Source organism: Cebidichthys violaceus, unplaced genomic scaffold (genome assembly GCF_023349555.1).
Source record: "Cebidichthys violaceus isolate CVI_PGR_0920_01 unplaced genomic scaffold, fCebVio1.0.p SCAF_3, whole genome shotgun sequence".
Taxonomy (NCBI): Eukaryota; Metazoa; Chordata; class Actinopteri; order Perciformes; family Stichaeidae; genus Cebidichthys; species Cebidichthys violaceus.
The window spans coordinates 18,597,457-18,613,612 of NW_027176483.1; the positions used below are offsets into that span (position 1 = coordinate 18,597,457).

Consider the following 16,156-nt stretch of genomic DNA (forward strand, 5'->3'; position numbering starts at 1 on the left):
GTCAGAAAGAAAGGCCCCCACCCCGACTGACGCACAAACACACACAGAATTGGAGGTATCAGCTGCTCCGTCGTTTGGCTCCACTCACTTGCCGTCACACCTTGAAGTCAAGCAGTAGCATCCTGAGCACGTTCGCATGCTAACAAACTGTTGTGGTGAACACAGTGAACATTATCCCTGCTATACATAATGTTAGCACCGTCATTGTGAGCTTGTTAGCATTTAGCTTAAAAGGACCGCTCTGTCAAAGTCAAAGTCCAGCCTGCAGAGCCGCTAGTGTGGCATTTGACTGACTTGTTTCCATTTATATTTACTCTTGTGCAAAGTGAGGTTCGTGGTTTTGTCCAGGACACACAATGAGAAAATGGTACAGAATCGATTTGAAAACCAAATACATGGAGAGAGAGAAGCTGACATACTGGTCTACCAGTAGATAAAATCCTTCTTCTTGTATCCTATAACATTGGATCAATGACCACATGTGATGCACTTACAGTTTTGATAACAATCTATGAAGAAAAAGTCACTGATTTACCTCCACATTTGTGACTATTTGCATATTTGATTACAAGCAAACAAAAAAAGGAAGAAAAAGCTCACGCCTTTGAACAAATGTCACTTTTATATCTCATCGTCATAACGGCACGGATAACGTGAAGAGGCACTGTGACGGGTACTTGTTCAGTTTTTGAGTCCCGGCTCCAGGTTTGGTCACGTGACGATGAAGACTTCTTGTGCCAAGGGACACGGTCTGCTTCGCACTATTTCAGGGGGGATGCTAGGAGCTGCACACACATGCTTTTAAACCCAGGCGGACAGGAGAACAGAATAATTACAGTTCCGTATTACATGTGGGAAGACCTCATTAAATCCGTCTGCCATTATCTCTCTGTTTCACTGTCACAAGTTATCTCTATCTGCCTCTCTCCTCTGCCAAGTTCTCTTTCATCTCTTATTCCTGTGCCCTCTCTCTCTCTCTCTCTCTCTCTCTCTCTCTCTCTCTCTCTCTCTCTCTCTCTCTCTCTCTCACCTAACATCATACTAGTTCCCCGACAGTCTCTCCCACTCACTGCCATCTTCTCTCTTTCCTACTCCTCATTCCTAATTATGTCTTCTCCTTTTTAACTCCCCTCCTCTGCTTCCTTTACTTTTCCATGAGCAATTAACTATTAATTAAAAAGCACAGCGATGCACCCTTCCTCCCTCCCCACTGACTGATTTCTACAGGGAAACATAGGTGCACACACACACACAGACACACACACACACATACACACACACACCTGCACACAGGTGCTCGCCTGGCAAACTTTAGTTTGACAGTTGCAGAGAGTGCAGTGCCTGCAGTTGCCTAATTAACAGTGGGTAACAGGTGCACAAAGAGTCACACCCGAAACCTTCCACTGAAGCTTTGCGACCCAGTTATTATTTGTGGGATTTCTTAAATAAATATTTATATATTTATACATCAAAATCTTTTTTTCTTGGCCGGGAAACCAGACAGTAGCATCCGTCACCGCGCTGTGCCTTTGAAATCAAAGAGCTAAGCTTGTTAAAAGTTCATCCCATTAGAAATCAATAATCATAAGTTTAAGTATTCCTGTTAGCTGGCCATGATGACACAGCTGCTGACCATATGTTGAACTATTTTGTAACTGTAGTTTTGGCCCTGTGGCTCATCCCTTCACACCTTGTGAAGATAAGCTAACTACGAGCAGCATTTCTTTCCTCTACTAAGCATACGTGTTTCCTTGGTCTGTGTTCTGGGGATTTGGTCTCTTTATTAAACTGCTACAATGCACTGTTTGTATTCTTTTTATTGCCGTTTCTTGCTGCTTTTAATTAAATCCAGGCCATTTGTTGACCTAAGATCCCATCGTTTTTTTTTAAATTGACCGGTACTGACAGACCTTGGTATTTGCAATATGTTGGCAACAACCATATTTGTGTAGTCTCTGTTGAGAGTAGACTTCAAAAAGGATAGGAATACATAAATACATCACATGTGAAATGCAGAAAACCCAACAGCCAATAAAAAAGTAGGCGCGCATTAAGTGGTGTAGCAGACATGGTGACTATTGTTCTGCGTTTCCAGTTGACGGCACAATTATGGGAAGTGGTTGCTCCAGGAGCAGTTGATAACATCAATAGTGAAGCCTGTATAAGTCAACATGTCCTCTGTTACATTTGAGTCGTTGGTGGATTGATGGATCCTCCAGACTGTGGAAGGGAGGAGACGGACAGGGAGAGAGGCAGAGTGGAGTGGGACCTCAGGTTTAATCAGGTCGTCATATAGCTAGCATTGCTACTGCGAAGGTGTTGCCATTCTAGCATTAGTAGGTCTGTGGTACTCTCTTCCGTTCTATTCTATTTTGTGAGTGATAAAGATCAAGACATTAACCCAACTACTTCCTGTATTCACAAAATACCAAAAGGAGTCTAAGAATCAATTCTGATAAGACAAAAGAAAAACACAAACCCCTGTATGATGTAATGCGAAGCAATGCAATAGACCTACTTTCTTAAAATGTTTAGTTTCTGTTCAACTATTCATTTCAGCTGCTTGTGTGTTGACTCACTCCTGAGGCTGTGCTTTGTGGTGGTGTTGTATCAGACAGCATTATGCTAAAATTAGTTTATTTTTAATAATTTGTATGATTTGCATACTGGAGGGGACAAACAAAGCAAAACCCTACCTCCAATAGAATGCAATCCAATACAACGTTACGAATAGCGCAAAGAAAATGACAACCATGAAATTGAATCGGCGTCCGTTTGACAAGGCGTCACAAAAATCACAAGTATTTATTCCGGCACATTTCTGTTCGCACTTGGGTGTGTGTGATACAAACACAGAAATAAAAACATGCTTTCAAAAATCGACACTTCCAGCTACAGCCACAGTCCCCATCAGCTGACTGTACATCAGCTGAGTGGGGTCACTGTAACAAGACTCCTTTGTCTCGCAGCGCACTCAACTGACATGAAATCTGCCAAATAGGCCTAACACAAAAAGAAAACACACTCACACAACCGCAGCAACGAAATGAACAAAAACAGCATAAACCGGGAAAAAAAGCACTCAATTGCATATATGTGTACAAGCACGCACACACACACACACACACACACACACACACACACACACACACACACACATTCCTCCCACAAAAGACCTTTGTTTTTTGTGAGAAGCCCTGATTAGCGCGCGGGCCACACACACACACACACACACACACACACACACACACACACACACACACACACACACACACACACACACACACAGTCACATTGAACTGGTCTGACTCAACTGTGCAGACCAAGAAGGAGAGCAGACGTGGCTTAGAGCAGCGGCTTCCGAACCTTTTAGGCCACACCCCCTTCTCTACATCCCAGCAGGTTGACCCCCCCACCCCCCCAATCCCCCACACCTTCAAAAAACAAACAAACCGCAAAGTCTCCCACTTATAGCCGCATTAAAAGGCATCAAGTTTAATCATGCAGAAATTATCAGAAGAACACACGTGTTAACCATTCCTGCTTCAGCTTCTCCGACCAGTTCACCTTTACAAAGTGTGCTACTGGTGATGGAGTCCTATTTCTCTTCTCACAGAGCTAAAAACTACACTTGACACGCTAATCACGACACTCTGTAAGAAAGTAAAGTGTATCAAACTATCTAGATAGCAGCTAGCAACCTGCATTAGCATCCTCACTGGCTTGCACCACACAGCATAGAAGGACGCGAGCCACTGCAACTCAGGTCATTGAAATAATGTCCAGGTAAAGAAATGGTATGGTCCACTTTAGGGTGACAAGATTCCTATAGGCAAGACTATAGTATTATTTATGATTACAGGTAAGACGGATATACGTTTCATGACCCAGAAGACTAGTGTAAATGAGGCGAGTTTAAGAGAGCTCACAAAATGAGATGAAAAAGAGAAGAGTGTTGGTTTCTTGATTTGGGTTAGAGTGTATGTGTGTCTAATGCCGTGTTTCCAGCTACATTGTCGGCGTCCTCAAACTTTCGTTAACGTAGTTCTGTCGATAAAGGGCAACTGCCATTTGATTTAGATGGAACGGAAGAGGGTGAAACAGAAACATATGATCGGTTGACACTTCACCGAGTCACTGGAGCACTGAAAATTAAAGTTGAGACCGGCTCAACTTTAATTTTGCAGCACCACTCGGCCGTCACGCAGCGACAAGTGTCAGTTAGTGGCTTATGTCACCGGCTTCCATTGAAAATCGGCTCGTAGAATGACGTTGTGGTGTGAACGCAGCATAAGCGTGTACGATGTGATTAAATCCGGCTGCCTATTTACAAAATGCAAAAAAGGATTCAAACACTTATTACACACACTGTTACCAAAGACGGCTTGGTCTCACACACACTCACACACACACACACACACTCACACACACACGCAGACACAAACAGCTATCATGAGACGTTGCCTTGCTGTTATTTCACAACTCACTGAGGCAGCCAATCAAATCATTCCGCCAATGAGCACGCCCACGGCTATATTTAACCAATGAAGGATGACTATCTGGCTGACGGACTGTTTCAGATGACCAGTTACCGACTGTCTCTTCATGCAACACTTGAGTTGGTGCCAACATGAGCTCCCCCCCCCCCCCCCTCTTGCCCCTCCCCTCTCCTCCTTCTTGCTCTTGATTTTCTCTCCTTGTGTCTCACCATCCCAGGAAAAGGAGGGTAATAATTATCGAGGATGACAGAGTCCAGAAGAGGAGTGCCCTTTGCACCCTGACAACCATGTCCTCGCCTCTCTTTGTCACTTCCTCCAGCTTGCTTAATAAGTGAGAATATGTTCTTTCACTTGCCACTCTCTCTCTCTTCTAGCACAAAATGGCTTCACTTCCCTCCCCTTATCTCCCCAACCTCATTCACACATCCTCCCTTCACCCTTTTCTCTCTCCTCCTGTTTCTTTTTCACACTCCAACATCACTTTACCCTTTCAAAAAAACAAAACAATAATTTTCCCTCCCCGGTTGCTTCTGTAATTCTCCTTTAATAAAAATTCCTATCTTCTCCAGTTCAGTCCTTTCGATGTCCACTTACAGACTGCTCCTCTCTTTCTATGCACCGGGCATTTTCCTTCATTTAAACTCCCTTTCTGTGTTCCTCCATCTATACCCCCACCCTCTGACTCGCTGCAAAAAACACCATCACCTTTTTTTTTCTCCTCCATCTTCCCCCCCTTCCCCCTTTTTATCCTCCTCTTCTGAGGCTTAAACCTAATTATCTCCTGTTCTAGAGAAACCACTCTCTCACTCACTCACTCACTCACACACACACACACACACACACACACACACACACACACACACACACACACACACACACACACACACACACACACACACACACACACACACACACACATACGCACATAGACACACACACACACACACACACACACACGGGAAACAGCCTGTGGGAAGCGGTGCAGCCGTGAGGGACGGACAGCGTTTGTTCTCCCTTCGGCCAGTCGCCTCCGATCATGTCAGCGCGGCACAACACACACACACACACACACACACACACACACACACACACACACATATACACACTGTGAGAGCAAGCCAGAGACGAAGAAAAGGAGGAAGAGAGAGAGTGTGAAGCTGTGTATAATGTACACAAAGTGACTGACTGGCTGAATGAGGATTGGATACATTTCTTATTTTGAACAATTTGGCAAGGTGCTTCAGCCTTGTTATCTGGGTTACAATGAACAAATGAGGAGGTCTTTAACAAAGCGGAGGTGTCTCGAGTCCCGACACCGCAGACAGTCTAAGCATAAATAAACAAGGACGATGAACTGTGTTGTTAAACTTCAAATCAACATTGTCGTGTGAGCAATAGAGGCCATCTATAATCGCTGCTCTACCCGTGAACATCAGAGGTTACGATGAAGGCAGTTTACAGTTTGTATACTTTTACATGGGGTCGTAAACTGTTAATGATTGAAAAATAATTTACCTGGAGATTTAATCAGCTATGAAAGGATATCATGGCACGACTCCTCTGGCTATCAGGAAGACTCGCCGTGCTCACTTCCTCAAAGTGCCTGGGTCTCTCTGCAGTCACATTTTACACACATATTCAGAGCAAATACGACTGATGAGGAATATCAGTCCATGTGATTTTAAGGGGGTGCTCTAATCAAAGCAGAGGCCGAGATATTGATATCAAGCTCCAGACTTGAGAGCATCTTTCATTAGACTTGTCCTGTTTTTAATTGAAATAACCCTGATGTCATCATTTGGGTTATTTTGTCCAACTGTAGAGCCATTTTACACATGTTAGTACTAACTAAGTAGTACTAACCATGACGAGTAAGCTGAACTTGATGTGTATGATCAAGTTTCCTTTAAAAAAAAAAATGTTTTTAAAAGTACAACCGCTACGCTAATATCCATCTCTGGAGTTTGCCCTGACAGAACAAGCCCCTGAAGCCTTTAAGGGAAACTCACACAGAATTTGAAAAGAAGAAAGGGGAGGGGGGAGGGGGCCGCACTACGATCTCTAATCTTTTCCCCCCCTAAGTTTTATAATGGCCGTGCCAAGCGGCGGCCTCCCTGCTTCTGCTCGATTATGTGAAAGTATTACAACATTAAATTATTTTTCTCACACACAGTGAGCACTGCTGGAGGGGTCAGTTTGCCAGCTGGGCAGCAAGAGAACCTTTGCACACGTTTAAGTACACACAGGCACCATAAACAGATGGTGTCACACACACACACACTTCTATGTACAAGATAGAGATACGTTGTTCACACATGACCAAGTCCTTTGGGTTGCTGGCCTAAATATTACACTCACTGACAGGCGATCATATACACAAACGTACAGAAGCCAGACATTCACATGATTCTAGCAAATCCTTTCCCTTTAAATTCCAAATTGTCCATACACAACTATAGTCCTCTCTCAGTTCTCTTTCTCACACACACACACACACACACACACACACACACACACACACACACACACACACACACACACTATAAACGTACCTGTGCTCACCTCAGAGACGTTATCAGTGCTTTGTCATGAGTTACTGTCACTCAGCGATTGCATCATCTGACAAAGCAATAATCTGTGTTTCAAAGGAGGGTTTTTTTGTGCTGCCTGGTAAATAATTTCAACCAAAGCCCATTTCAAAAGTACTTTCTAGAAGTGAACTTACAGAATAGACTGGAAGTCTTTAAGGTGGGCACATGTTGCGGTGTTGTTTTCCACTGTTTTGTACAGGCAGTAATAAACTTATTTTCACTGACTGAGATCACGTGCACACACACCGCAGCTCAATATACACACCATAAAACACAAATCCAATCCCACACACACACACACACACACACACACACACACACACACATACAATTGGTCACTTCAGCACACCCCAGATGTTCAAAGCACTGTGAAAAAGAAAAAGCAGTGAGGGCTTTCTGCTCCTCTGATGCGGTTTTTCGGAAATAGCAGAGCGTCTCTGGACAGGAACGTGAAGGCTTCCCTCACAGGGCGCTGTCCACCACTTGAAAAGTAGCTCCTCTCTCCACAATATCAGAATCCCTTTGTACGGAAATCAGGGTTTCCAGTAGAAGAGTCTTGTTTTTTTTTGGGGGGGAAGGGGGGTTTGGTGGGGAGGAGCACCTGTCCACCTTAAGCAAGCCTTAGCCAAAGTTATTTAGCAGCTTAGCTCCCTTCACTTTGATCGGCAGGTGGCAAGCAAGACGCTGAGTTAGCATAATAGCCTAAACTGTACACACGTGGCGCTGCTACGCTCACGGCTACAACGCCGCGGTGACTGCTAACTTAACGGGCTCTCTGTCGCTCTCTCACCACACTTACCGACATGAAGCACACAACCTGCGCCCCTCACAGGAGTTTGCTTCTTGTATGACACATTTTTTTTGTTTAAAAACACCTTCAACATACATAATTCCCTGATGCTTAGGCCCGGCAGGTGAGGGTTAGTTAGTCCCGAGCGTACGCAATTTTGGATTCTAATGCCAACGCTCAAGCAGTTATTCCAGGTCGGAAGAAATTTAGAAGACAGAGAGGTGTCCCTTCTGAATCAAGTTAGCCATTAGAAAATGTCTGCCTGGTGAAAAGCTTCTTCTGACAATGCCACAACAAATAATTCATGGTCAGTGCACCTCATCAATCAGCTGCTCGGGGTGACATCGTATCACATTGCTTTGTATCTGGAGGTGAAGGTGGCCACTGAGAAGCATGCAAAGCATTTAACAAAAAACTAAAAAAGTGTCTTTTTCATACACACTTCAAAAGACAATGTTTGTCTGCTAGATGCAAATTCATCAACTCAGGCAAAAAGCATACGTAACAATAGCTTGAAGGCTGCAATCAGACAACAGAAGCAGAGGTGGCTGTGAACCACCTGAAAAGACACGGGCGCTCTTTCTGTCAATAAATACGGTAAATTTCATTTAATAGTATTCATGTTATGCACCTGTACAATGTGCATTTGGTGTAACAATGAGTGTAAAGCAGCAATAACCCAATAGTTCACCTCCTATTCTCTTTGTTTTAAGCCGTTATTCCACCAGGTTTGTCCCGTTGAGATCAAAGACCTCTTTTGTAAAGGAGATCTGGCCAAGAATAGCATCCCATAATATCTGCCACGTTTGTGTAATAGGCTTCCGCCTATATGGACCAACACAGCAGCAACATTAATATTCATCTACGTCACTCCAAGTTACATAAATGCGTGATTTCCGACAGTGAAACGAAATCAATGAATTCAGTAGCTCCAAAAAGGTACTGGCCTACTTTGTATTGGATGAACCCACTGGGAGCGTTTGTCAGTCCGTGTGCAGAAAGTGCTGCTGGGTTGACCATTAACAGCTGAGGAACAGGCTCATCTGGATCCACTGAATCACGTCCTCATGCGATATGTCACCGTACGACCACAACCGAAGCCTGTTATCAGCTAATACGCACTCGGCTGTCTGTGAAAATGACGCAGCAGAGGATATGGAAGAGGATCCATATGTCACAACTGGATTACGGATCAAATGACGGAGGAGGGCTTAAAAAAAAAGGACTACACTAAATCCTGTAGATATATTATAGGATTATTGCAGTGATATAGCAAATACAAAAGTACTATTGAAGTATGATATGGTTGCAAGAAATTCTGCACTGAGCCCCACAGACAGGTCCCTATAGGACACACAATTATAAGGGCATTATGATACCATAGGAGGAGAAGAAAAAGACAGCAGTGAGTTTAGAGACTTCATTAAAGCTAAGTACCACAGGTACACATTGAGTCCCTACAGGGGTGAAACAGGAGCACTGTGGTGGTACTTTATGAGCACTACATGGGACTGACCCCTGGTTAGTAAGCAGGCCTTGACACAAACTGACACAGCTAACGGCCTACATGGTATTTACATAAAGGTGGCAACTGACTGTGCCATAACAGAGTCGCTCTTTCATATTTTGGGTTTAAAAATAATCAAATAGGGATTTTTTTTTCTATTATTCATTTTTCAATTGATTGATTTCTCAGTTAATAAAATTCAAGAAAAATGCTCGTTACAATTTCCTAAAGCCCAAGCTGACATTGAGAAAAGAATCATCCGAGAAATCGCTTGTTTTTTGAGACAAAAATGATATTCGGGTGGAAATTATATGAAATAGAGAAACATAGAAAATCTTCACGTTTGAGAAGCTGGAGCCGAGAATCATTTTTGGCATTTTTGCTAGAAACAAATGACTTAAAGCACAAGCGTGTAGGATTTAGCGGCATCAAACAGTGAGGTTAGAGCCAAAAAAGCCTGACTGCTTCTCCGCTCACCCCTCGATTTCAAAGCGTGTTGGAAAACTACGGTGGCCTACAGGGAACGCTAAAAGGCTCTCTCCAGAGTCAGCGTTTGGTTTGTCCGTTCTGGGCTACTGCAGAGACACGGCGGCGCAACACAGAAGACCTGCGGCTCATTCTAAGCTAATGAAAACACAACACAATTCTTAATTTCAGGTGATTATACGCATGAAAAGAAAATAGTTATGAATATTATATTCCCACTCTAAATCCTACACACTGTTCCCTTTAACGATTAATCTAATCTCTAAATAGCTGCAGATTGGATTTAAATTAATCAATCAAATAATTAATTGAAAGTAAGACTTGGTCATTCAAACTCACTGTTCTGTAGAGAGCAGTAGTATAATAATAATAATAATAATAATAATAATAAAACCAATAGTGTGTGAGTACAACTAAATAGTGAGAATAAATCAAACTTAAATTTGCCACACCTCAAATCTGAACCCTTCAACGAAAGAAAGCTTGAAGCAACCATCTCAGTGAACGCTACTTCTAATATTATTGGACCGGAGTGAAGATGAGTGTATCGACAGTGACACGACAGAGTTTATCTGCATGAAACATATGCTAGAACACTTCATATAATACTGTATGCTTCCCCCCATGCATACAAGCAGTACAGTAAATCACTGCACCTTCATTATTCTTCCTTTCACACAATCTGTCCACCCACACAGAGCAACATCGGGTGTTTGACAACAGTTGAAAGAGTGAGGCTTGGGCAGATGTTTTCACAACGCCAGTTAGGGTTGAGGTGAGGGGTACCAATGGTCTACGACACGCTTTCCCAGGACAAGAACATGACACAAAATCAGGGTTTTAATTTTGAGATCAGGCTGCATAAGTGTATATATGTGTGTGTGCGTGTGTGCGTGCGTGTGCGTGTGTGTGTGTGTGTGTGTGCGTGTGTGAGAGAGAGAGAGACAGAAAGAGAGAGAGAGGGACACACGTCCACTCTATAGAGTTATTAGACCGTGCTTATTAGAGACTTACTTCATCTGTTTGACGATGGTGCTTTTCCCTGACTCTCCAGCCCCTGAGGGATAAGAGACAAGAAGACAATGTAAACAGGTGTGTGTGTGTGTGTGTGTGTGTGTGTGTGTGTGTGTGTGTGTGTGTGTGTGTGTGTGTGTGTGTGTGTGTGTGTGTGTGTGTGTGCAAGATGGAGACAGAGTGAGAGAAAGAGAGAGAGAGAGAGAGAGAGAGAGAGAGAGAGAGAGAGAGAGAGAGAGAATCAGCCTCTTAAAACCATAAGTGAATACAGACAGCAGCAGCTGGGTGGAGATTAAAAAAAAGATGGAGAAAGTGGCTGCACCCTTTCCTCCCGAACATCCTTTTTTTCTTAATTCCCATCCGCCTCCCAATTTAATCAGTTAAATAGATGACAATTTAGAACACAAACGTACACTGATGTAGTTCCCACCTTTTCTCTACATATTGACTGGTTCTGCAGACATTTTACCCACCTGGCATATCTTTGATGGATACAACCTTATTATAGCAGGTGGCTTCAAAGTGATGTAATGAGAGGGCAGGGTGTGTTTGGAAGGCAAAAATAAAGCAAGTCATATGCCTAATTGTTTGTTTTTTTGCTCATATCGTTGTTTTTTTAAGCTTATGACGGACGTCATGTTTTTTGTTTTTTTTTTCATCTATTTCCACCATTATGATCATCTTGTACCAAACGCCCACCCCCTCACACCACACCTCTCTGCCGTGGCCCTACGGGCCCTCCGGCCGGCAGCTGGACTCTCTTACCGAGCAGCAGCAGCTTAACATCTTTGGCCGCGGTGACTCCGTCCTCCTTCAGGTTCTTCTCGATGGCTTTGCTCCGATCCAGAGCCGCCCTCTCCTCTGCGCTCAGAGTACATCCCATGGTTAGAGAACACAGCTTGATAGCTTAACCGATACCGGGACCCACGGAAGAAAAGAAAAAAAATGACACTTGTGTGGAACCAAAGCTGGTTGCAAATATTTTCTTTTTCTTCTGTCTTGGTTAATTTCCTCCTTCTGTGAGCTATGCCTTCGATTCCTCTTTCTCTGGCTCTCTGGGCAGCTCCCTCTCTCGCGCTCTCAAACCGGGGGTACGGCACCGTTAACGCATTTAAAATCAAGGATCCTCTCGGTTTGATCCACAGCGCAAACGCAACTCGTTGCAGCCACCGCAGTTGGTCCGTTTCTCAAGCGTGGCCTCGGTGGTGGTCCGTCCTTCGTCTCTCTTCTGGGGTTTTTTTTCCTGTCGGTAAATCACGGTAACGGTTCTCTTCCTCTCCACTCGTGGACAGTAGGTCGTGTGTTACTTGGCGGCGGTGAGCAGCGCTCGCATCGTTTGATTCCAACACGACGTTCTCACGGCGGCTCACAGTGGCTCTTCCTCCGTTTGGCTCCTCCGAGGCGGGCGGCGGGGACTCGCTCTGTGACTCTCTACTGCCTCCCGGTAGCTCCGGTAGGGGCTCGGTCGTTCGTTAGTTCATTCGTTCAATTGCAGGTTGCTGACGTCAGAACAGTAAGAAAAAAAAGAAAAAAAGCAGAAGTGGGGAGAGAGGGAGAGAGCGTCTATACTCCCAGTGGCGCGGCCTGGTGGTGCACTAACAGCAGCCCTCCACGCAGGCTGTTAGTCACACGTGAGGATTTAAAGAAATAAAACCCCTTTGCCTCAAAACTGAGAGAGCTCAAGAAATATTTGATGTCATTGATAACTCACCTAACCAATAAAGTCAAGAGAAGACTCACAAAAAAAAAAAACATTTTGTTTTAACCATGCAAGCGGACAGATGTTTGCTGGTTTATTCAGCAGGATCTTAATGTAATGCGAACAAAAACGACCCGGTTGAGCAATTTCATACATTGTTCATACATTTTGTGTAAAAAAAAAAAAAAAAAGAGGACTTGTTGTTTTTGAGCACTCCACTCTGCAGGTCTGTGCAGCTTTTAATCTACTTTTAGTTGAATAAGTTGTGTTTCTGGCCCGCTCATAGACTGTTGGGTGGAGTGTCAGGGCTCATATCTGAAACCCAAGACAGACGTTTCCTGCAAACACACACACACACACACACACACACACACACACACACACACACACACACACACACACACACACACACACACACACACACACTCAAGCTGAGCCTATAGCTGCCCTGCCTGGAGGACCTGCAAGAAATGGCAGTGAGCCAAAGTGAACAAGTGACGGCTGCAGGAAGTCGAGCATCAAGCATTTGCTAACTACTACGGTAGCCACATCCTGCCGTGTTTTAACGGAAGTCTATTTCGAAACACAGACAGAACGTCAATGGGGACGTTTTCACACAAACCTGTTTGGATCCTGTTCCATTGTGTCCATCCAAGCACATTGGAGGAAAAGCACATTACCCGTCTGTGAAGCTCATGTAGATGGCAGAGAGGCATGGATGTTATTGTCTTACTGAAACCACCATTTCATCATCATCATCATCATCATCATCATCGTCATCGTCATCATCCACCTGAACTGCAATTAACCCCCAATCCTCAGTGATGATGGTACAGTTAGGTATATTCAACTGCATGAAAACAGAAATATTCGGAATAGTATTAATTTCTCTTTCTGCACAATGTTCAGTCATATTTAATTCATGAACCACCATTTTTGAGACCTTTCCTGTTCATAAGCACCGTTATGAATTTATAAGTCTGCCGTTTGATACTCAAGACTGATTTTGGGGAATTTTGTGATAAATGGTCACATCTGCATGCTAGCATACTCGTGATGATGATGCGTGTAAATGTTTATCAGTTATAATCGTATTTAAGAGTGTAAGCATGCTAACAATGAATACTACTCATTTAACTGATTGTGGCTCTTCATCATTAGGATCAAAGTAATCACAATTGATCATTAGGGGCCTTGAATATTTGTGACAAATTTCATAGAGATTTTGTATCAATAAAGAAAGAAAAGTGTCGACCTCACGGTGGTGCTAGAGGCAGATTTAGAGGACCAATAAATTCTTATCCACAAGGAATTTTGAATATTTCGAGCAAAATTCATAGAAATCCATCCAGTACTTTTCAAAATATTTCCTCTGAACCAACCATCCTCTGAAGTGTCAACCCCATGGAGATTGATCAAAATCAGGAGGTTTCAACCATGCACGTCTGTAAAAATGAATTGGTGCGATACGAACCACAGTGGTGGACCAACTGACATTGTAATCCATGCAGCTAGAAAGCGTGTAGAAACAGAAGCAATGTCCCCCATCTATCGGTGTCTCAGCTGCCTGATCAGGGTGAGCAGTCTAAACATAACCCTACTGGACGAAGCATCAGCTGAGCTGACAGCCCATGTTGAACATAGGTTGTTTGTGTGTGTGACTTTAACTGCTTTCAACAGTTAGTATTTTTAAGACCTGGCTTTAAGTCAGTTAAGGCAAATCATTGTCAATCTGGAGCATTAGTGAGCTTAATTTGGTGCTATTTATGGAGCATCCCATTTCTGCACCTTGTACGTGGAATTCTGTGAGTATTATTTTGTGTAGTATGCAACATATGAACACTTAATCATGTCATACTGCACTATTACCTCCATTACATTGTCATTGTTGTTGTTTTTTATGTTCATATATATGTTTGTATATTTATATTTGTACATAGTAGTTAAATGTTTATGCTTACCTCTATTCTACTTTGTTGTCTCTCTTTTCTGTTTTGTTTATTTGTCATTCTGTGTATGTACGTTGAGAGCAACGGGAAAAAACGGAGTCAAATTCCTTGTATGCTACTCATACGTGGCCAATAAAGCTGATTCTGATATTCTCTGATATTAGAGACACTGTGTTGCAGCTTTAGGGCACATTCTGCCTCCCTTTCCTTCCTTTGTCACATCTGGTCAGTCCGTTAACAAACACAGACTGTGGTTGCTGTTACACAAGCAGAGCACACAGACACACACACACACACACACACACACACACACACCATCAACAGCAATGTGATGCAAGTCTTCCTAGGAGAGCGTAAGAGCTGATTGAGAACACAAAATTGAAGAAACAAAAAACATATTCAGCAACACATTAAATGAGAAACCTGTGCTGGCAGCAGTCAGTATTTCAATTCCATTCTAATCTGTTTAACCCTTGTTTGCCAAAGGGAATTTAAAAATAGCACAGCATGGTGTGCTGCACATTACAACCACCCTGAATTTCCTACATTCGTTTATAAAAGAAGGAAGAATTACAAAGTGTGTCACTGACAATTATACCTGCAAGGACAAGTGCAGGGAATGGATGGAACGGTGTGTTAATAACTTACAATCATTAGCATGTCTCTTTGACTAGCTGACATCAGCGATGGAAAATGAACAGGAGCCACATGGAGATGATGCTGGAACAAAATAACTTTATTATCATACTAAACTAGGACTAACTACACTGTGACACAAGAACAGCGCAGTCTCTTTATTTCCATGTCTTTTATGTGGATCTTTATTCTTCCCCTCAGTCTTTTAGTGTGATATCATGCATGATATGCATCCATCAAGTCCATATTTAAGACAGGATTCGTCAGCAACGTTAACCCAAGGAGTCACTAGCGACCGTCTTCAGACAGACTTGTCTACCTCAGTCTAAACTCAAGGACCCATCATCGCTAAGAATCTGGAGAGTGGTGATAATCTGCCTCCATTAGCATTGTGACCTACATGTGTGCCATGCAAGAGAGAAAAGCTTGACAGGAGTAGCATCAGTAAGGTAAGCAGTGCTTGGCAAACACTCATTTAAGTGTGTACTTTTACTGCGATTACCGGGAGTACGACATTAACACCTCTCCGAACAAAGGAAAGAGCCATGGGTTATTTCTAATAAAAAGTGCAGAGATGCTTATACAACACCTTCATCTTCTTTTCTAGAAAAAAAAACAGAGGCTGGTGCGAAAAACAGAGAGTGTCGGATTGGGGCTAACCGGATGTGTCAGGATGTAATTTGCACTCTTCAGTCTGCGACTTTCAAAGCAACGTGGTTGAAGATGGAAGGAGCTGGATTAAATAAGGTCAGAGTGATGCGAGGGGGAGAAAAAAAGACAGGCCTATAGAAGAAGTGGTGCCAGGAAAAAATGGGATGCGATGTGGAGCAGTGCGGAGGCAGAAAGAGACATCCTAATGCTCTTAATGATGATGTCTTGTACACTCAGAGCACTGCTCAGTAAATATGAAAATAAACAGAGAGCACTGAGGGCAGAAGGGAAGTGAGAGACTTGAAAATGTACTGAAAAAATTGCCCACGACATA

At 43.2% G+C, this 16,156-nt stretch overlaps 1 protein-coding gene across 3 annotated transcripts in view; it reads right to left on the reverse strand.

Annotated features, from left to right (window-relative positions):
• Positions 1–12,461, reverse strand: part of gnao1a (guanine nucleotide binding protein (G protein), alpha activating activity polypeptide O, a) — an 86,896-nt gene extending 74,435 nt beyond the window's left edge. Inside the window, exons 1-2 of one of the 3 annotated variants that reach the window (XM_068722651.1) lie at positions 11,653–12,456; positions 10,888–10,930 (exon numbers count right to left, since the gene is read on the reverse strand). In XM_068722651.1, coding sequence (XP_068578752.1) covers positions 10,888–10,930; positions 11,653–11,770 — 161 coding nt within the window. In that variant the 5' untranslated portion in view covers positions 11,771–12,456. Of the gene's footprint in view, positions 1–10,887; positions 10,931–11,652 lie in introns of all 3 variants that reach the window. The other 2 variants (XM_068722648.1, XM_068722650.1) reach the window with 2 other exon arrangements.
• Positions 12,462–16,156: the final 3,695 nt, after the last annotated feature.